At 37.0% G+C, this 23,691-nt stretch overlaps 1 protein-coding gene and 1 pseudogene across 1 annotated transcript; both read left to right on the forward strand.

Moving 5' to 3' along the window:
• Positions 1 to 1,195: 1,195 nt before the first annotated feature.
• Positions 1,196 to 13,369, forward strand: emilin1a (elastin microfibril interfacer 1a). Its single transcript, XM_042777972.1, has 8 exons — positions 1,196 to 1,707; positions 6,415 to 6,534; positions 7,394 to 7,524; positions 7,852 to 9,888; positions 10,039 to 10,155; positions 10,274 to 10,291; positions 10,403 to 10,537; positions 10,614 to 13,369. The coding sequence occupies exons 1-8, from the start codon at positions 1,547 to 1,549 to the stop codon at positions 10,943 to 10,945; spliced, it is 3,051 nt and encodes a 1,016-aa protein (XP_042633906.1). The 5' UTR covers positions 1,196 to 1,546; the 3' UTR covers positions 10,946 to 13,369.
• Positions 13,370 to 13,518: 149 nt separating this feature from the next.
• On the forward strand, positions 13,519 to 21,888 carry LOC109107761 (annotated as a pseudogene).
• The last annotated feature ends 1,803 nt before the right edge of the window (positions 21,889 to 23,691 follow it).

Raw genomic sequence — 23,691 nt, forward strand, 5'->3', positions numbered from 1 at the left:
ACTGATATAGCTTATGTTTTATTTTTTTTATTTTTTTTATTCGAAATATTTCCAAATGTGTTAACTAGGCTATATCAGGAAACATCTCCATTCTCAAACATGTAAGAAAATGCATTTTGCACAAGATTGTTATTTTATCTATAATGGATGATGGGCAAAGTAGAGTAGGCCTAATAATGTAATCTATTAACTACACATAAAACCCAACTTTTTAAGTACCACATATGGGTGTCACACCGTAAAATATTTTTAATAAGACTGATTTTGTATTTAATGTGAATTTAATAATGTTGTAAGTTTTAATTTTACAGAGAGCAAATAACATTTACAATATCAAAGAACATTTTCACTTCAGTCTAGCCAGAATTCAGGCACAATCAAAAATTCCCATTTAAATCACTGAAGCTGTTTACACCGCGTGAAATAAATATCTTAATTAGGCTACATTCGTACGCACATCTGAATTTTGTTGTTTATAATTCAGTAAGCGAGCAAGTGAAAAAACACCGCGTTTCAGCGATGACTCATCTGAACGTCCCTGATTGGCCATTGCATTCATATGCTCAACAGAATCGTGTGTGATTGGTTATAATGCAACGCTGGTCAAACGCGTCTGTCTGTGGCTCAGCGCCAGCCAAAGCGCGAACGCAGATTTGAATTTATAAACTGATGATGTGCAGCACTGAACGATCTAATCACACCGGTGTGATTGTATCAAATATGAAAAATATATATATATATTTTCTTTTGGAAGCTGCATTGGCTCAGAAATATATATAAAATGTCAATACCTGCGGCCCACAGAAAACACCTTTGTCAAAATCAATTTTATATAAATATATGCTTTTATTATGTTTGCATTGATATCTTGATAATGTCACAAACTCTGATTACAAAAGTAGTTTAATATATATATATATATATATATATATATATATATATATATATATATATATATATATATATATATATATATATATATATAATTATTATTTTTTAATGATAAAACAACAGAAAGGTTAAATAGATAACTATCCTCTGTTATGATTTGAGACGAAATTATACTCAGAGTAAAAAATCCAGGAGGGACCTAAAATTTAAAGCTGAGCGTTGTTCCTTCCTGAGAGAGAGAGAGAGAGAGAGAGAGAGAGAGCGAGAGAGAGAGAGAGAGAGAGAGAGAGAGAGAGAGAGGAAGGGAAGGGAAGGGAGAACGGGAGTTTTGGATCCGCATCATTTCAAGGCAGTTTTCACATTATGACTGCGCAGACGATAAAGAAAAAAAAAACGGACGCTTCTCATTAGTGTTTGACCGTGTGTCATGGATAAACTGACGGTATCTTTTAAAATCAATGGACACTTTGCGAAAAGATGACAAAGGTGCATAAACACTTACACAGAACTTTATGAAGGACACATCAGTGGAGAGTTAGCGGAGCTGTTGGACTGCACTCGGTGCGCACAAGGCGCATTTTCTACGTTGAAGCTGTTGGATGTACTTTTCCTAAGGATCGTTTTTATTTTCTAAATCTGTTTTTACCTGTAAGTCATGGCACTATATTTTGTTTACTTATTGACTCTATTGTTGCTGATTTTGCCTGGAGATATCTGGGGAGCAGGAACATACGCGTCACGATACACTCAACATGTGGATGAGAGTCATTCTGTATCAGCTGCACAGACTGGATCTAAGGTGACCAGCAGACACAGGTAAGTTTTCTTTTTAGCAACAACAGGTGAAAGTTAATTAATAATTGTCATCATATTAACATTGTCAGTAAAAAAATAATACATTGACAAATGTTTTGCCATGTAAACTAAAATGTCCTTTATTTGTAAATGAACTGATTTAGAGATATTTCTATTATCTTAAGACTACAAAAATATATATTTTTAATTATTTCATTATTATTCTTAATTATTTATACCAGTATTGGCTATTTATGCTGTTTTGTGATCTAAATGATCAGTTATATGTCTCGGGCTGATTCTGTAGAGACTTACTTATTTTGTGGCACTTATTTTTATTAAAGCACTGATAACAAAGTAGAAAAGTGTGAAATATTGGTAAAGTCAGGAATGAAGCATTTTCATGGTGTTCAAAATTACTCACTTATACTGTATATGGTCATCTGTCACAGCACTTCATTAAGTCATTTACCATTGCTTATAAACATTCAAGCTGAGTTTTCAAGATCATGTGGTGTGTGTCACACCTGTAATACTGGGCTGGCTATGCTGATGTTGCAAATATAAGGTCATACTGTACTGAGTTTACTAGTTTCTAGTCACTAAGTCTAGTATGAAATCGCATTCTCTTGCCCTGGGTGAGTGAGCTACTGTTGGACAGGTCTGCCCTTTTTTGGCTTTATTGAGCAGACATCAATGCATGTGCACTGGGATGGATGCCAAGCTGTGAAAACCTTAAGTGCACTTATCCTGGCACTAGCACAACCCAGTGGAGTAAAGACGTTCTGCACTGCACTGTTTGGGAAAGAATGTGTTGGCCCCTGCTGGCACCACCACTAAAGACTGTCTGTTTGAACTCTGTTTTGTTTTTACAGATGTGTGAAATATTAGACAACTTGTGGTAGCTAAAATCCTCCTTCACAGTGTGTCCCGTGTTTCCTGTCTGTTCAGTATCTTGGATGATGTCAGCTGCCCTTGTACTTTTTGATTGAGTTGTACTATGACTTGCAATCCAGTTTTTGCCTTATAAACAGCTGGTATGCACAGATGCTTTCAATCCAACAGAACAAATGTGTCGGTTGCCAGTAAAATTAACCTTTTTGCTGACAGACGGCAGTTGTGAAGCTATTTCTTTGAAAAAGACAACTGTCTTCCTTAACTGTCTATTACCATTAACTGTGTATATATATATATATATATATATATATATATATATATATATATATATATATATATATATATATATATATATATATCACCATCATAACTTACCTTTTAAACATTTGTTTTGCCAAATGCTTATTATTCACTTTGATGCATTGCCCGGAATCATAAACAAGTAGTTCCTGCTATGACAAAACTTACAATGTTGTAATGTTGCAGAAACTTTGTTAGTTTCATCGTTGATGTAAAGTGTATACAAGTATGTATGTGGTCTCAGCAAATGTGCACAGTTTGCTTGTCGGGAGTATGTGTAAGCATCTCACAAAACAGTTTGCTATGCTCAGCATTTATCGAAATCTTTTAGATTTCAAATAGGAAATACACACTTTCTTACATCTAAACCATAATTGCAAATATTTGTGAAATTTTATGTAACAAGTAAATATGATACGGAAGCAATGTAGGGACACTGACCAAACCAAAGCTAATATGTTAGTGTGGAAATACTTTGGACAGTCTTTAAACTATGTAAAAGTGTATTTGGTTTTGGATATGAATTCCTGTGGTTCTGCACATTAACCCTGTAAAGCCTTACATATCAAATAATAAAAAGAAAATCTTTTTTCTTTTAATGGAGCAGTTTATTTAACTTTTTTCTTGCAGTAATATAATTGATACATTATGCTCATAGTATGATATAGGAAAATATAGAGCTCACAGTCGAGGAGGAACAAACACCTAAATTCTATTCAGAGGCCCAAACCTAGGAAAAATATGCAGTTTGGTTATGTATATGGCCAAAACATAAGATGTAATATTGATAAATTGCAATGTAAATCTTTTTAGATCCTTATACAACAGTATAGCAGACAACTTACATAAAATGCATATAAATATCAGTTGTCACTCTTTATCTCCCAATATTAAGACTTAAGATGAGATTTAAATGCTAGTTTTATGATCAAAGCTCCGCAGATTTATTGTGTAGGGCAAAACATACAGTATAATGCAATGTTTTTTCAGTCCAGTAAGTGGATGTTTAGTTTATTAAAATCAGTAAAGATTTCACAGCACAAATACACATGAATCACAACCTGAAGAGAGACGTTTTTACAAGAGGGAATTTTAAGAATTATACTAAAATGCCTTTTTACTTGCTAAAAAATATGGTTTATGGTTATATGGTAGGTTTGTAAGGTTAATAATGTGCCGGTCTTATTCAATGTGAAAAAAGTCTGCAAGTAAGGCTAGTAGAAGAAAACCATCAGAGCAGATCTTCAAAGGTGGCCTGTAGGTTTTAGATAGCACGTATTATCTCTGTTGGCCTAAAACAAAAAGGAAAACTTCTGCTAATCTGCCCTTAGACAGCTTGCTTAGTTATATTTGAGCTTTGTTTGTAAGGATAACTCAATTACCCTGTAGGCCTACCCACGGTTTCTCTTTTGAGCGTAGCAATACATTGTCCTACTGTTGCTGTGCATGCTATTATTTCTCTCCAAGTCCTGTTTCTGCTTGAGATGTTGAAGTGATACTTCATTCCTTGCCAAACTGGGTTCTGTGGATTTTTATCCTGTCAAGGGAAGTGTTTATATTCAGCTGCCTTAAGCTGGATGTTCTCGAGCTAGAGTGGCACAGGCTTGACACTTGCATCTGGGTCTTCTTGTTTATACGACTATGAATAAAAAGCTGACAGAGGCATTGTCTTAGTGATGCAAAAACAATTAGATGACTGGAAGTGTTTACAGAGAAAGTTCTCCCCCCAATAACTGATTCAATCCTGAACAACCATTGTGTGTTAATTAAACAGAGAGCAAAAATACATGGTACACGAATGCTGGACATTGGAACCCATTCTTAAGAGTGATTTTGTACAAAATCAACATGGATTTGTGTACATGTGAGACAAAGAGGCCATTGTGACTTCAACATTTTAGTTTACTTTTCCTCTCTCACGTTTGATAAAGCCGAGAACCAAACTTGTCCTTTGATTTGTTTGTTTTTTCCTCCCCCACAGAATAAAGCCAAAACAATGGCTCAGTGTTCTATTCACCATCATACTTTTAGTTGTATACCCCAAACCACAATTTATATGTGTGTCCTATTTAATGCTTCTACACACATTCTGTTCTCCATGAATCCATGCAGAACTTGTTAGTGTAGAACTGTGTAGTGTTCATCACATCCTTAATCCAAACTCACATACACAGGATACATGTGCACTCATAAATATTTCACACTATTTTACAAACAAACACAACATTTTATATTCATAATGCATGATCAAAAGTAAGACTTTATTTGACATTTAGGCTGATACAAATAGATGCACCTTGCCTTATCTGAGATTGAGTGGGTGTAGAATTTGAAAAGCATGGTTGTCTGTGGTGAAGATGTCCGTGTTGAACTTGTGTACTCTCAGTGTCTGGGCCCCATTTGTTTGTATGTATGACAGCACTTGCAGCTGATGCATCGAGACATTCCTGTCTCAGCAGTGCCTATGATAATGAATGATTAACCAGGCTCAATGAGTTATTGTGATGAACCAGAAGCATTGGATTTCAGCCTGGTTTCTATCTCATCTAAACAAGCTCCCTGAGAAAACAGCATCATTTATCACTTGAATCAGAAAATGAGTTTTTAAATCATGCAGCACTCCAAGATGTTTTGGAAACTACATTAAACTCACTAAGCTTTCTAAAATGAAGACTAGAATTCCATGTGAAAAAAATAAGGATCTTTATTATTATTATTTTATTATCCATTTTTATATGAATGTACTTATTCAAAATAATGTCTACTGTATACTGTTAGTATTATTATTCTCTGTTTTTGACAGATTTATAAATTGAGTATAAATTCAAATATAAATATACAATATAGTATAAATTCAAGTATGAGTTCAATTTATATTTGATTAAAAATTGAGATTCTCATTGTCATAAGTAATTTCAAATGCATGTCATAAGTGGCCCAACAGTGATTGCAGAGTTGGAGTTTGTCTGGAGCAGCATTTACTTCAAACCAAGGTGCTCCAAGACACTGAAATCACAGGATCATTAAAATTATTTACACATTATTAATATAATTATATCACAGCCTTATATAATCGCACCAGCACATATTTATGTATGTTTCAATCACTCATTAGAGTCATTAGTTCAGTAACTGATCTACACTGGTTGCGGTGTTTTGTTGATTGACTAAAAAGAAACTATGTCTCTGATTATTTTAGTAGGGTATTCTGTCCACATTAATGGAAGAATGGACATGCTCTAACGGAACAGAAAGCCAGTTTGAATAAGAACCGGTTCTTGTTCCAAGCCTAATGCTGCCATGACCTTGCGAACTGGTTGCACTTTTGTGATGCTTTGTGGGTGTCATTGGAGGAAAGTTTTGGTTTTGTGGGTGTCACTGGAAGAATGTTTTGGTTTTGAAGGGCAATTATTTGTACTTTAATTACAGGGTACCTTTTTAATTTAGCTCTGTCTAAAATGAAGGCAGCAGTCCTCAACCATTTGAATTGAAGTCTAAAGTATAATTTGCCTATGCTTTGTCCACAAACAGGAACTGGTGTGCTTACGTAGTAACAAAGACTGTAAGCTGTGTAATGGAAGATGGAGTGGAGACGTATGTGAAACCTGAATACCAGCGCTGTGCTTGGGGCCAGTGTTCCCATGTGGTTTTGTAAGTATTCATGAGAAAAAAACACAGCCAAATTGCATTTTATTTAATCTTGGCTACCACTTGCTGTTATGACAGTGTCAAACTGGAAAGGTTTGGAACATGTCCCTCACTCAACTAGATGCATGTCCACCAGAACTATGCGTGGAATGAGATGGAAGAGGAGTTGAGACAGAAATCCGTCTCAGATGAACTGTACCATAAAGTTGTAATTTTATTATTTTACTCATTTTTTGGAGAACATATTTCAGTCATAAGTCCAAGATGAAGCTGACCTTTTTCTTAGGTCTCAATAAACCTCAGTTTTATCCAATATCTTCAAAGAAAGCCATAATACTAGTCCCCTATGAACTACAGAAGCCACATCACAAGTATGAATGGAGGATAAACAATGTTCTAATAATAGCAACAACTGCACTTGAAAGTTAAGCAGACACACAAGAGACTTGCCAGAGCAAAGCAAATACTTTTAAAGATTTTAATGATGTATTGAAACCTTCGACTGAATAAAATAACAAAAACATGCCCAGAAACAACAACTCAAAGAAAAAGAAGAACAGGCCTTTATTGTACTGTTGCCCAGCAGAGTTGTGGCCTTTTGAAAAGCGATACATAACCAAGGATATGAACAGAAAAGGAATAGTTTCTATCAGCCTACTTGACAAGTACCATTAGAGACTCTTTGGTTAAAGCCCTGAAAGATGATTAAATTAAACTTGACAACTTTAAGTAGTTTCATAAATATCACAAGTACACATTTATAAAACCTTTATTTTCACAGCAAAAACTCTATACATAGAGATCATATTCAGAGTTTTAGCTCTTGCTAGAACTGTATATGATGAAATATCTCACACCACAGGTATCGGACTTACAGAAAACCACGGTACAAGGTTGCCTATAAAATGGTCACAGAGATGGAATGGAAGTGCTGTCATGGCTACTCAGGAGATGATTGCAGTGATAGCAGGGGCAGAACTACTGGTGAAGAAGGTATGGCGTTACACCACCTTAACACCAGAACTCATAAAGTGAGTCAAATTGATCTGACAGGGTGTGATTTTGAGAATATTTTAAATTCTGCAGTATTCTTTTGGAATTTTTTTGTATTATTATTATTATTTCTTTTCTCTTCATCAATAAAAAAAAAATGCTTGATAGGTACAGTATATTTGTAGATACACTTCCACTCAAATGTTTGGACATACCTGTATGATTAAAATAAATGTGTCCAAACTTTTGGACTGGTACTGGTCTCAATTCGAATTAGTATATGTCAAATAACTGTAAATTACTTGTGCAATCAATGTCCTTCAATAGGGAGAAGTGACAGTGACAAGATTAGACAACTTGAGGAGCAACTTCACACCCTCCAGTCAACCTTATACAGCATGAATAAGAAATTACATGAGGAATCTCAAAGGGAAGGCATCAATGGCGGCAACAATCTGGCCGACGCTGCCCAGCCAGGGATGAGGGAGACCATACACAGCATTCAGACCAAGCTGGACATGCTGGACAACATGACACAGGTCCATGATAGAACCCTCACCAGCATCAACGACCACCTTGTGGGCGGCAATGGAATTGGAAATGAGTTGGACAGTCGCTATGGCACTATGAAAGAAGAGATTCTGAGGGAGCTGGAACGACGGGTGACACTGTCTTGCTCGTCATGCCAAACCGGAGTGGAGAGCATTCAAAGGCAACAGCAGGAAGACCGAGAGAGGATCCGAGCACTGGAGAAGCACATTAGTGTGATGGAGCAGCACCACCAACAAACTGTAGATTTGCTCAAGAAGGAGCTATCACACTATCAGAGTTGCTGTGATTCCCTGAGCGATCTGGACAGGAGGCTTGGTGCCACTGAGAGAAAGGTCAGTTCAACTGCAGAGACATATGATATCCTTAGAGGACGTCTTGAGAAAGAGCTGAGAGGATCAGGCAATGGCAATGGCAGTCGGGGAAAAGCGCTTGATGAAAAACTGAACAGCCGTCTTAGAGAATTAGAGAGGAGACTAAATGGGACTGTGAGAAAAACTGAGCAAAAATGCTCCCATACTGAAACAAGTATGAAGGAGTTTGTCCAGCGAGAGATCGGCCAGATTAAGAACTCTGTCCTCAGTCGAAACGACGATCATGGTTATAGAATATCTACCATGGAAATTGATGTCCAAGACTTGAAGCGTTTTATTAACGATCACAAAAATGATCTGGAAAGGTTGGGGAACAAAACAACTGATCTTGACGGCGGGCTCAAGTCAGCGATTAATTTGTGCACAGAGACGTGTGGTCCAAAAAGCAGTGAGACAGCAGATACTGTGAAAACTCTGGAATGGAAGGTTGTTGCCAATGAGGAGAACATTAAGAGGTTTGACACCAAACTAAAGGATTTAAGTGTGTCTGGTGATTCCTTATTGGACCGTATTATAGATCTCAGCCTTGATGTTCAAAAAATTAAGGATCTGACAGGACATAATGGAGAGCACTTTAACCAAATCATCACCGATGTGAAGAATATATTACATGATTGTGACATATGCAATTCAACAGACGAGGAACTTCGAAAAATAAGAAACATAACCAGCCAGGCTTTTAACACGTTCCAGGGAGAATTTACAGATTTACGCAGAAAGGTAGATTCAGATGAGTATGCTTGCTCGCAGGTATGCTCAAACCTCCAGGAGGAAGTAGGCAAACTGAAAGAAGAGGTTGAGAAATGCACAGGCCAATGTGTTATCAGCATGGCTGACCATCAGAGGAACATAGATAATCAAAATACCATCACTCGCAAGCTTGGCAAAGACCTCAAGTCCATTCAGGGTGAGCTAACGGGGGTAATCCAAACGTTCAGCTCCTTCAATGACACTCTGAAAGGCCTCAGGAATACCATAAAGGGACATGGCAACTCTATTTCTGATCTGGACTTGTCTAAGGAAAGAATTTACTCAGAGTTAGATCAGGTACAGGATGATTTGAACAAGCACAAAGAAGACAGTAAAGTGCATTTCGATGGCATCAGTAGCTTTAACAGCAATTTGATGATTGAAATGGGAGAATGCAAACTTTCTCGAGAAGGGCTAGATAAAAGGCTCTCGAAGATGGAGGATGTCTGCGGGAGACTGGATTCCTTGTCAGTAAACCTTCAGATAATCAAAGATGGCCTGAACAAACACGTCTCTGGGCTTTGGACATGTGTTAATGACCTAAACTCCACAGTTATCTCTCACGGTGAGGCCATCGACAGCATTCAGAATGTTCACTTTCAGAACATTCACGGCAAAATGAACAACCTCAACTCTTCCATACTGGATGTTCTCAAGGAGTTCCAGAGCTTCACCGAACAGGACTTTACTGGTATGTTACATATGTCAAGAAGAAAACAAATTATATAATTTAAGAATTTGTAAACCTAAAAACAGTTGGATACATTATACCTTAACTATCAATTTTTTAGTTGTTTTTGAATGTGAAAAACCAAGTAATCTCTTTTGGGCCAATCCTCAGGACCTCCTGGACCACCTGGTCCTCAAGGAGAGAAAGGATCCAAAGGACCACCTGGGCCACAAGGACCTCCAGGCAGAGAAGGACCACAAGGGAGAGTGGGGCAAATAGGACCCCCAGGTAAATAAATGAGACAAGAAAATAAATATATCAATTTTTCACAACATTACCAGAACAGGATTTTATATGATCAAATTGCTTATTTTTCTATACATTTTCCAATTTGTCTCTTATTTAGGCCTCAGAGGTGAACAAGGTCAGTGTTCTTACTATTACTACTGCTATGACTACTAATAAGATGTTCTACTAATAAAATGATATTTCTACAAATAAATATTTTTTTCTCTATTCTTCTCCTGCTTACCAGGACCTCCTGGAGAGGATGCAAACGTCCCAAGACTGTCATTCTCAGCAGCACTCACACGACCTCAACCCAATGCAGGCACTATTGTCTTCAACAAGGTCCTTGTCAATGAAAGAAAGGCCTACAATCCAAACACAGGTATGTATGTTAAAGACAAGCATATAGTGTTTGAATTAAGAAATCATAAATTCTCTCACTAAATGTATTTTGACAGGTATGTTCACTGCACCTGTGAAGGGGCGATATTTCTTCAGTGCAGTCCTGACAGGACATAAGAATGTCAAGATCGAGGCAGTCTTGTCTAAATCCAATTATGGAATTGCCCGCGGAGATTCAGCAGGCTATCAGCCTGAGGGTCTTGAGAAACCCATGGCAGAGGCACGGCACACTCCTGGCTCCCTGGTCATCTTCAACATTATACTTCCTCTGCAGGAGGGAGATACTGTCTGCATTGACCTGGTCACAGGTAAACTTGCCCATTCTGTGGAGCCCCTTACAATCTTCAGTGGAATGCTGCTCTATGAGGAAACAGACGACATATTGTAAGACCCATCTGAGACTTTTTTTGAGGACAATGTCAGATGTAAAAATTTGTATCTGGACACAGTATTTTTTTGAAGAACAGTTCTAAGTATTCAGTGTTGAATAAGGTTTAAGATACAAATTATAAGCAGCTTTCTTTTATAACAGGCCATAAGGAAACTAGACGGATATATATTTTTCTCTATTATCAGAAAAATGCACAAAATTTTTTATATGGTTACGTTTTTTACATTTACTTTGGCAAATCATATATTTTCATATAATGAATGTGAGCAGCAATGTTTGCTTATATTAAAATGCAATTTTTGGATGGCAAAGATCTTTCTAAAAAACTAGAACATCCATGTCACTTGTTGCCCCAGAAGAGATCAGAATGACTGGACTCAAGTTTACATAATCTTACAACCTAACACAACCTTTATTTGATCTGACCCTACAAACCTTCATCATAGTAATTATTTGAATGTATAAAGATAATGTGTGCTTGTCAGCAGTGCATTGCTAGACCCTTGAAATACCCATATGCCCCAGTAAACATTACTGATAAATAATTGTATGAGAATGGAACAATGCCATTTACTGACATGATAATCATTTTGCCTGATAATATTTCAGCAATCATGTTGTGTGTTTTCTATCAGCTATTTAGGATCATATGCTAGATTCAGAAATTAAGTACTCTTGAGCTAACTGTTTTTTTTTTTCATTCAGACAGTTGGCTCATACACTGAATAATTTGCAGCAGTTTCTTAAACCAAAAAAGTGCTGGATGAGGTGGATATTTACCTACAAATACATTGTAAGAAACAAACCTTGCAAATGTCTTTTAACGTTTATCAGTGATTAAACAGCACATGCAACTTGTGAACAGTTCTGTAAAGATAATTTACGATATATCCATAACAGTTAAAAAAAAAGGTAGGCACTGCAGTGCAGTGCATACTATAGTGTATTCACATGCACAATACAGTGTATTTACAGTACTTCCCAAGTAAATTAATAAATTCATGGATTTTTTTTGTTTGTTTGTTTTGTTTGACATTTGTAGAGCAGAATGAGAAATGGAAAACGAGAACAGATAGAGTATGTGGGAAATACCTTTCAGAAGCAGGCAATTTTGTTGTTGTTTTGTGAGTTTTAAAAGGTTTAATCAACTGAGAACTTCAGGATCTTTAGTAAAAAAAAAAAAAAAATCTGTATTTAGATGTTGTGATAACCAATCTTGCCAGCATCTAAGAAAAGACTGAGGAGAAATCCAAGCTAAGCCTAGAAATTTAGACCATATACACAACACAAAACACAAAAACCATGGCGAACATACTGTATGTGACAAACATAATGTAATTTCTTTTTTTTGAAACATCACATATACCATTATCCCCTTCTAACTTTCAAGCTTCACTAAAATACACCTCAAGAAGAAGGAATCCAGAGACCATGAGAAAATATGGATTTGTGTGTACTGTTGGTGTGGTTTCATTTAAAAAAAAAAATTCCCCTCAAAGGCTCCATTAAGGTTTTTTAAAGCTGGATACAATCAATATTACACATTATTATTATTATTATTTTTTTTTTTATTTCCCATTTCCTCACTGTGTTATTCTTGCAGCACATTTCTTCACTTAATCTCCAAATTTGGAAAAGTAACTATAAAAGGATGAATTCAAATAAAGCAGGCTGTACAGAGAGGGACATTTTTAGACATGCCAGAGGCTATAGTTCAGGATTCTTTAGTAACCCATTCTCTAGTGACTCTTCCAAAGAAAACTATGAAAGCTGTTTGTTCTAGATGCAGAAAAGATTTAATCCTGGCTATCTTTTTTTGTCAATGGATTTTTATTTGGTCTCTTTGGACTGCAGATGTTCTCTAAATGGCAGATGTTCTCTAAATAGACTAACATCTCAGAATCTGTATCTTTGCCAAACATGTATTTGTGTGACCTTAGATGTCTTGGTGGTCTATGCCTAATGTTTTCTTTAATACAAAGGGAATTTAAAAGGACTTTGCACTGAGTCTAGTACTGTGAGATCAAACCTTGACCATTCAGTCCATTTTATCCCTCAGAAGAGAGGAATTCCTTAAAAGGTCTTTATAAATATTACTTATGAATGTTTCATTTTGCAGTAAGACAGCGATTTGCTCAATTTGGAATTGGGACAGTTTATATAAACTGCCCAGGCACAACCTGAACCATTTTTCCAAATCTAATATTTTGAAGTTTCATCTTATTTCTCACTACAGGCATTACAAAACAGTATTATAATTATGCAAATAAAGTGTATCTGACTGCTGTGCAATCCTAACAGTCCTCAGATTAACACAAAAAGTTTTCACAGTTATAACTTCTTCAAAGCTGAATGTTATATATTGGATATACAGTATATTTGCAATGCTAGTTTTTAATTAAAATATTTTTCACAAATTTATTTTGTGTTTTCTGATTGTCTGCGTGTTGTTAAGAAGTTGCAATCCTTTCCTTCAAAGGCACACTAGGCAATCCTATCCTAAAATGTTCTCTCCTTGGCTTAAAAAGCACGGGACACTCTACTTATATTGAATTCGCCCCATCTAGTGGATGGTTTTATATCTTTGCCACATTTTCTTGTTGAACCAATAACTTCTTCAGAATACTTGGAATGGTTGAGCGCGGGTTAAAGTTATTACAAATTATATCATGCATGACTTTATGGTGAGTGAACCATATCCCATGAGCATGACGCGAGGAAGCGTCTCTTTGTATTAGATGTCATTTACTGTCACTCATACAAAAAGTTACACGCTTGAAGACATTGCCATGAAAACTGATACTGTACGCCGTTTCTCATCAGGCTACTCAACCCAGGTAAAGTGATCAGGTAAATGTGTGGTAATTCTATTTTAGGCCGCTTCTTAATAAAAACACGGCGGGACAATGAGGCGGAATGTACTTCTAGAAGAAGCTTTTTATTTTTACTTTTTATTAAGAATTGACGGCGTGCTGTTGCCATAGAGACAACGTAACACTTTCAGAAACCAAAACGGGTAAAGGAATCTGATTGTTGTTTGACCCTGAATGTAGTTTTGTAAAACGTGTTTATCAGATATACAGCTATATTGTTACCAATGTAAAAAATCTCCAAATTAAGCAGTAAGGTGCAAAAAAAGACCTCCTTAGGAAAATCGGGTCCCTAACATATCAGATGGGGGACCCTACAAATGCTACCATAATTTTTTTAGATTTTCAGGTTCATGATGTCATGCACCCTGGCCAAGGGAAGGCTTGAATCTTTGCAGATCTATCGGCTACTTAAGTGCATCCAGAATGGAGATAAGCCGTACATAGAGAAATTAATCAGCATGGCTGTTGATGAACTCATAAACCTCACTGAGTCACGTGAGGGGAACAGCATCCTGCACCTGGCATCTGTGGCTATCAAACCTGACATGCTGGGATTCCTCATAGCTCAAGGTGCAGGTCCAGGCCTGCAGGACAGGAGGGGGCGGACACCCCTGATGCTGGCCGCAGAGCTTGGATATGACGGTATCGTGTCTCTTCTGGCCAAGAACAATGCAGACATGAAACTTGTAGACAAAGAAGGGAAAGGTTTTTTTTCTCCTTCTCTCTTAGTTTAGGTATTAATGAGGCTTCCAGTATTTGACGCCTCACCAACACATAGTCAACAGAGATCATCTAATGGCTGGCAGCATACTGCCATTTTGGAGATTTACTGTATGCGGTCTATCTAATTACAGATCAGGGCACGGACAGTAAAACTAGTGTGTAAACTGATCTGAGTAATCTGTACTCTGGCTTCTCTCCCAAGGTTGCTTTTCTACTGCATCAACCCTACCAAAAGGCACATGCGCTGCCTCTAGGTGGCCCTTAATGGCAATGCAGATGTCAACAATGTTTCAGAAACTGGGATGCCAGTGTTCCTGCTGGCCTGCAAACAAGCTCAGGACTGTGAAGGAATGTGTCTCAGCATCCTAGAGAGAGGAGCAGACCCCAATGCTACAAATCAGGTTTGCAAACGTTGTATAATTGCTAATGTTATATTTAAAGCCTCTTTCCCCGAGATGGGCTCCAAACGTATTTGAATGTGCACTTGTAGAGTACTTCAAATCTTGCAATCTCAAAAATCATGCAAGTCCTACTAAGCAAACTCTGCTGATGGGTGTTTGTATACTGATTTGTGTGAATGATATCCCAGGAATCAGGTCAGACAGCTCCGATGGAGGCCACCAGAGCAGGAGCAATAGATCTTGTAAGAGCCATCCTCAAGAAAGGAGGAAAAGTCAATGCCCTGGATAAGAAGCAATTCCATGCAGCTCACTTTGCAGCTGAAGAAGCTTCTTTGAAGTGAGCATCACTTCTGGTGTTGTTTAACAGTTATATAAAGAGTGATAAAAAAAATGTGCTGTTATTGAATGAAACCACTGGCTATAAGCCCAGTGATTATCATAACTGCTTTTTTCCAGATCATTAAGGTGTTGTCTGCATATGCAGCAGACTTTGAAGTGGTAACATCAGAGGGGGATACACTGCTGCACTTTGCTGCCCCTGGTGGTTACACAGATTGCTGTAGGTTTCTAGCTCAAAGAGGTACATCAATTTATTTCAAGCCAAACAGAATCATTAAACGGGAGAATGGCTGCTTGTTACTATTTTATAAAGCAGATTGCTGTAAATTCTCAATGACAAAAAGGATATCAATAGTAAAATATAGCTGCAAGCAGCAATTACGGGGCCAAGCACTCCAGCGGCAAATTGAGGAGCTAAGCATGGCATGGAGCATCACACCAAATGCAACAATGAGCAATTACAGCAATTTTAGGATGATTGTAAAAATCATAAATACAAGCACTGGTAATATGATTAAATGGCTTATCACTTTTGACCAACAGGTGGCGCTGTAATCAAATCATTTTGGTGTGTTCTGTGTTAGATGACAATGGCACACACAAAGTTTTGGTGTCAGTATGCCAAAGCATTGCAGAGATACAGGCTGAATTGTCATTTTGGCATCATGCCTGAAATTCGTCGCTGTGGTACTGCGAAAACGGTGTTTTGTCTATCAATACAAAATCCCTAATATTTTGTCAGCACAGTCTGAAATCATCCGATTCATTTTGTGAAAATCGGACCAACCGTTGATGAGGAGTTCGAAAAAGTAGGGTTTCAAATAAATCAAAATGGCGGACAGGAATTTTCTGGCATATTTGGTATCTATGTTGTCGGCCTAAGCCAAGGAATAATTCTTAGACAGTTTTCATTGCAATAGGCTAATGCATTAAAAAGTTATTAGCATTTATATAAATGTAATTATTATGTTAATGAATGATTTATTAGTCTTGACCAATAGGTGGCGCTGTTTACCAAATTGATGTGACATGGTCAGTCCTGAGGTGACAATGGCACATACAAAGTTTGTAACAAAATATGTCAAGCTTTGCCGAGATACGGCCTCAGATGTATTTTGGCATCTTCACGAACAAATTCGTTGATGCGCTAAATGAAAACCGTTTCGTATATCAACACGAAATCCATAACTTTTTGTCAGCTTTGGTCTGAAGATGATTCGAGTCAAATTTGGTGAAAATCGGACAACGGTCTATGAGGAGTTCGAAAAAGTAGGTTTTTCAACATGAATCAAAATGGCGGACAGGAAGTATGGCCAATTTTGGCATTAATTGGTATTGATGTTCTCGGCAGGACCCAAAGAATATAGGTGAGACCATTTTCATTTTAATAGTCTAATTCTTCAAAGTTATAAGCATTTTTAAGATATTTCATTAGAAATTTTTGACCACAAGTGGCGCTGCCACCAAACTTTTTGAGTTTTGGAGCCAAACATTGTTGTAATTATTTTCGTAGCGATACGATAATGCGTTCAAAAAAATACAGCATTTTGAACATAATTCAAAAACCTAAAATGGCCGACACGTGAAAATTTGGATATCATATTCGACTCGCATGACCCACTCAATCTAAAGAGACCAGTTTTATTATTTTTGGCCAAACCATTCAGAAGTTATAATCATAAATATGCATTTTTCATATCTCCTGACCACTAGGTGGCGCTGCGTCGAAACACTGCAGGTAGTCTCAGGTCATGCTTGTTTTATAACACACACCAAGTTTTGTCTCTCAATACGCCCAACCGTTTAGAGTTATAGCCTCACAAGCATTTTTGCGTGCTTTTTCGTAGAATTTTTTTCGCGACGTGGTATTCGAGAACGGTTGGACGAAATCACTTGAATTCCATAACTTTTTGCCGGCAGCTCGTCTGAAGATGATCTGAGACAATTTTTCGTGTGAGAATCAGACAAACCGTCTAGGATGAGTTCGAAAAAGTAGGGTTTTTCGAACAATTAAAAATAGCGAAAAAACTAAACCTTGCGATTTTTGAATTTCGGGGTTCATTTTCGACTTTGCCTGACCCAAGGATTCAGAGAAAAAAGAATTTTCATTTTGTGACTTACGGTTAAAAAGTTATTAGCATAAAAATATTGAAACTTTGGACAAGTGGTGGCGCTAGAGATTACGAGAGATAGAGACTTCAAATTTGGTATAGTTAATGCTGGGGACTGTCCTCTATCAGTGTGCCAAATTATACAACTTTCCCGCAATCGGTTCTATGGGCTGCCATAGACTTGCGGCGGAAGAAGAAGAAGAAGAAGAATAATAATAATAACGCCAACGATTTCAATAGGTGCCTACGCACCTTCGGTGCTTGGCCCCTAAATAACTGACTACACCATAAAACAACTAAATGGGTAAAATTCAGTGTATTTTTCTATTATTTTCTTTTATTTCTGTATTTTTTTTACTTTAGTTATTCGATTTATTCGTAGTGAGAATTTAAACTCATAATGAGAAGTGCTCATAAACTGGCTGTTGTCAACGAAAGAGAAGCTTTAAGGTCCCACTTGATTTTTTTTTATTAAAACAGCCATAAATATTATTATTGTAATTTTACAATTCTTATTTATAATTTTTCTTAAATACATGATTTTACTTATTTTATTAAAAAAAATTATTAATAATAATAATAAAAAATTGTGCAATATTTATTATTTATTATCTCAACTTAGATTTTTCCCCAAATCCTGTAGCCCTACATTAAAGCAGCCATGCTTCTTGATGTGAAACAAACTGAACTTGATTTGAAATATTATATTTGATCCCTTGAAGATTCACATTCCTACTTTAGGCTGCAATCCCAAACTGAAGAACCAAAAAGGCCTGCTTCCCCGTCAGATCGCTAAGGACTGTGGTCACAAAGCCACCGTAAAAGAGCTTAAGACGGCTGAACGACTGCATGGAAAGTGCTCAAAAGGAGCGGGTGGCACAAATGAACCATGGGCTCTGATGCTTCTTGACTGGTCTCATGAAAATGAGAATGCACTGAGAAATGCTTTCGAGTCAGCATCAGAAGGCTACATGGGAATAGAGATGGTATCCAAGGCAACATTTGTGTCTGTTCTTCAGGAACCTCATGCTCCTCTAGATGATAACCAAATTCATCCTCTACTGCTTGCTCTCGATAAGAGAAGAGAGGGCTTTATAAATATAAGTGATTTCCTAAAAGGTCTCAAATATCTTTCAAAGACATATGTTACAGCCTCTTATGGGCCTAAGAAGAAGAAAGCAACCAAGACAAGAAAGACCGAAAAGACTAAGTTCAATGCACCCATCCCCGTTTGCACTGTTCTGCTTGATCTTATTCAATGGCGTGATGATGGTGGGCCACCACATTTTATGATTGAAAGTTACCAGCATGCGACAGACACCCACAGATATGCCAGGACCATCGACCAGGACATCCTATCGAAGATGATACAGCATGGTACATTGATGAGCCCGGAAAGATATACATAAATATGAACTACTGTGTTAAAACAGGAGATATTGAGTCTCTTAGGTTGGCACTCAGCCAAAAGGTTCCTGTAGATGTGAAAGATCGCTTCCGCTCATGGCTGCATGTGCAAGTGGGAACTACGAAGTGGCAATGTTCCTCCCTGATAACGTGTAAATTTAGTTAACGTTTAAGAATTTACGGATAGTTCACCCAAAATTAAAATTCTGTCATCATTTACTCACCCTAATGTCATTCCAAACCTGTATGATTTTTTTTTTCTGCAGAATATGAAAGAAGATGATTTGACGAAATGTTGGTAACCAAACAGTTTTGGTTTCCATTGACTTGGAAATAAATGGGAATTGAAACTGTTTACCAACATTCTTCGAAATATCTTTTTTAATGTTCCACAGAGGAAAGAAGGTCATACAGGTTTGGAATGACATGACAGTGAGTAAATGATGATATAATAAAAAAATTTGGGTGAACTATCTCTTTAAAGGAATAAATTAAAGTATATTTAACTTGGCATATGTATATTTGTAAAAATGATATCCATATTATAATCTCATCGCAGGGCTGACATGAATGCATGCGATCAGTTCAGCTGGACTTCTTTACATTATGCCAGTCATGCGGGACAGCTGGACATCATATAGTTGCTCCTGGAGGCGGGAGCTTCTGTGGACCCGCCCACCCTCAATGGAGCCACTCCCCTAATGAGAGCCATTGAGAGCTGTAGGCCGTCCTGTGTGGAGTACCTCATCGAAGCTGGGGCCAAAGTCAGTGCAGTAAATAAGACAGGTACAGTTCCCTGTCTATCAAAGAACTATTATAATACAACTTATAATACAACTTCTTCTCATAAATCTGTTGAAGTGTGCAAACCATGAACATCTTACCGATTTCATAACCATCTCAGTGCAGACTGTTTTTACGTCATTGCACAATGCCACCTCATCTTTGCTGGAGGACTCTTATGAATACCCTGATTTACAGTGCATTAAATCTCTGAGATTGATCAGCTTTGGCTCTGATGTCATTTGAGTCAGGAACTTTCAATCTTTTAATTGCAGAGCAAAACTGCTTGGACGTTGCCCAAGCTTAAGCAGACTTCAGGGTGGTGGATTTGATCCAGGCTAAGATTAATATGCTACCCAGACCTAAGAAGAATAAGAAGCCAGAGCCTCAGACTAATGCCAGCTTCAACCCCTGGCTCTACAAAAGAAAAGGTAGAACAAGTGTACTGTATGTGACTCAAAATATTTATTTGACATATCGACACTCACATGATCAAATGACAATGATTAACAAGGCCAGGAATAAATATTATTTTACCTTTCATATACTTTAAAAAATGCATTTTTTTTGGTTTGTTTCAATACTATTGTAGTCATGGACTTTATACTGACACCTATGGCATTGATATACAACATCACTGATGCTACTGTATAAATGTGCTATTCATATTTTTTATTCTTGATAAATTTATTCTGCAACCAGAAGTGTCTCATAGTAGGGGGCTGTCGATGCAATATCAATATTCAGCCTTATGTAGAATTAAACATGTTTTTTACATAGGTGTTTTTTTCCTTGTTTCCCAACATTTGTTAAGTGACCCTGGGTTTTGGAATGTTGATTTGAAAAAAAAATAATTATATATATATATATATATATATATATATATATATATATTTATATATATATATATATATATATATATATATATATTTTATCATATTTTTTTTTTTTTTTTTTTTTTTTCACTAGATCTAGTAGTGCTATTCACATATAATTTTTCACTAGATACTTCTAGTACTATTCAAATATAAAATTGAAACCGCATAAGAGCTGGAATCAAAACCACCTGGTAAGGAAAATTAGTTGAAAAAGCAAATGAAAACCCAAGCAAAGTGTAAGTAAATGAGTCCAGACATGTTACATTACCCCCCAAAAGTGCCTTGGCGGCTTTGTGACTTGTTAGTGTGCTCAGGGAAACCCTCCTGAACCTTTGTTGAAAGTCACACCATTGATGTGTAATCACGTCCACTGTGTCTTCATTAAGGTTTTGGTGCTTTATCTTCTCAGCAGGGCACCGTTCCCACTTCTACAGCCTCCTAAAACTCAGCAGTCAAGAAAGCAATGAAGAAAGACAGTGTTATCATGCACAGCACTCAGATAACTACTGGCAAGCTCAACAAATTGGACATCCTTTTTTTGCCAAGAACGGTAAGCAGGACACCATTCATAGGTATTTGCACAGAGAAATGTGAGCTAGGTGGGTGTGAGCAATGGGCCTTATGAACTAATAAGAAAAGTGTTTTCATGCAAAAACAGCGTGCACATAAATTTCTTACTCACATTCTACTGTTTATAAATCTGAATTATTCTACATAGCGATGTCTCCATATATGGGCTGTACACACAATTAGGATACATTCTTTCTGCAAAAATGTATCCTCACACTACAGAGAATAGTGTAAATACAGGGAAATACAAGTAATACCTTTTATATAGACCAAAAGTACACACAAGTAGATGAGCAAATGTATTTTCACTTGGATATGATATCCATTTTCTTGCTATTTGCTGTAGACGTGGCAAAATCATCTGACCACCAGTGAGCTGATGGATAGGAAAGCAAGGAGTAGGCAGCATTTCAGTTTTGAGGTGGGCTTTGATGACTTCAAGATGCTACTCAAGCAAAACATTCAGAAGTCGTCCATGGAGTTTGAGCTGACTGACTGAACAGTAAAGACCTTGTCTTGTTTGAGATCAAAATGTAGAAATATCATTGCTTGCTAAGGCAAATGCTATTATTATTATTGCTCATTTTTGGGTTAAGGATTTGCACAGACCCCACAGAACAAAAGTAAGAAACTTAATAAACTAGTTGGCATGTCCTCTTACTTTTTGGTAAGTGATCAGACAAACAATTTCCACCTGGCAGATAATAAAATGGACAGAAAATCCCATACAAACAGGGACCTGAGCCATCTAGACACCAGGGGTCAGATTCATGACAATTTTCTTAAGGAAGAAGTCAAGAAGTTTCTTAAGATAAATTCATTTGTAAGGATGTTCTTAAGTCAAATTCTTGAAAAATTGTTAAGAAGCTCTCAAACAGTTTCTTAAGAAAGTCTTCAGCACTTGGCATTTAAAATAGTTATTTTGTGCTAACTGCTGATTAAAATTATGTTGTAATTATAAAATTAAAAACTAGGTCCCTATTAAAGTTGATTCTGGTAATTTAAGACATTTACGTTTAAGTTGAATGTTATTCTAACTTTAAGAGGTTGTTTACAATGATTTTTAAGAATATTCTTTACAGTAATTCTGATTCTTCTTAAATTTGTCTTTAGAACAATCTTAAGAACAAAGATAAGTATGTTCTTAAAAAAGGGTTTTGGGAATACAAAATATTCTTAACTTTATTCTCTATACTAAGAAAATAGTGGTTACAAAGAATTTTATTTATAAGAATGTTTTGTGAATCCTTTCCCAAATTATAGTAGAGATTTGAGGGTCAGCTAGCAACCACTCAGAACATTTTGGCAACCTGAGAACAACACTCTGGCAACCTTCCAAAATGCCTTCGCATCATAGTTTCAGATTTTCCATGGGCATCAGCACTTTAGTTTACGTAACATTCTAAAATAGTGTGTTTTATGTTGTAGTTACTTAGAGATTAATACTGCACATCTCACGGCTGTTTCTCTGTCATCTCAGAAAGGGAGGTACGTTAAGTAAGATTGATTATGTGTTTAGGAGAGGCAGGAGATGAGAGCTGCTGCCTACGTGCTGGCATGCAGTTTGTCTCCTCCATGTCTCAGCGTCTGTCGGGCGTGCTGAGTGCAGGCCTTTCACCACAGGCAGCGCTGCGCAAAAAACCCCTCATGTTGTTTATCTCAGAAAACCGAGCGATTCTATCAACATGCTTTAACAAGAATTGGATACATTAACTGCTGATTAACAATGTCTGATATATTTATAGCAGAAATGTGTGATTGAAACTGACTGGTTGAAAGCCTTGCAGTAAAAGCTGTTCTTATTTTCTATACTTTACAGATTGAAGTGACATGCACCAGTTATTGCTGGCCTCGGAGCATATTCTAGATTATTTCTGCTATAAAGAAATGCACCACTTAGCTGTCCTATTTATTGCATGGTTTCTCTGTTTGGCCATCAGATGGCGCAACAGTGTTTACATACGAACAGTGTCTGTTATGGATTCCTGTTCTAAGATCCTCAGGGACTCTCGTGTTACAGCTCAGCACAGCACAGTACTGCAAAACGGCAGCCAAAACTATTTTCATTGTTTAGAAAATTTAACCCAGTTAATATATTATGTTCATTTAAAATTTACAGGTATAGATTGTATGTTTTATGAATCATAGCTGCCATTCTAAGTCTCTTTCCATAAACAATCTTTCTGATTTAATCCCTGATGTATTCTGTTTGTTTAAAAATCAATAGAAATGTACCATTGATGAGTGAAAAGGATTCTCACAGTGGTACAGAAAAAATATCCACATCAAATTAACATAACACGTTTACTGTAACTGCAGAGTCTTTAAATGTCAACAGTGCTGTCTGAAAAACAGAGATAAGGTGTTTTGTATTTGTATGACGTGGATCTGATTAAATGCACCCATGTCTGCTGATACCAGTGTTTACCGCTGAATTAGATCATTAGATTGCTATGTTTTCAAGGTCTGTTGGGCATGGTTACCTAACGAAATAATAGGTCAAAACCAACAGGAAGTCGTGGCCTAGTGATTAGAGAGTTTGACTCCTAACCCTAAGGTTGTGGGTTCGAGTCTCGGGCCAGCATGAGATGCCCTTGAGCAAGGCACCAAACCCCCAACTGCTCCCCAGGTGCCGCAGCATAAATGCCTGCCCACTGC

This window comes from Cyprinus carpio, chromosome A20 (genome assembly GCF_018340385.1).
Source record: "Cyprinus carpio isolate SPL01 chromosome A20, ASM1834038v1, whole genome shotgun sequence".
Taxonomy (NCBI): domain Eukaryota; kingdom Metazoa; phylum Chordata; class Actinopteri; order Cypriniformes; family Cyprinidae; genus Cyprinus; species Cyprinus carpio.

Bases quoted from the DNA above. Each gene is read 5' to 3' on its own strand.
- emilin1a (XM_042777972.1), top strand. From the start codon at position 1,547: ATGGCACTATATTTTGTTTACTTATTGACTCTATTGTTGCTGATTTTG. The intron at 6,535-7,393 runs GTAAGTATTCAT...CTCACACCACAG, and splicing joins CAGTGTTCCCATGTGGTTTT to GTATCGGACTTACAGAAAAC. The intron at 9,889-10,038 runs GTATGTTACATA...GCCAATCCTCAG, and splicing joins CACCGAACAGGACTTTACTG to GACCTCCTGGACCACCTGGT.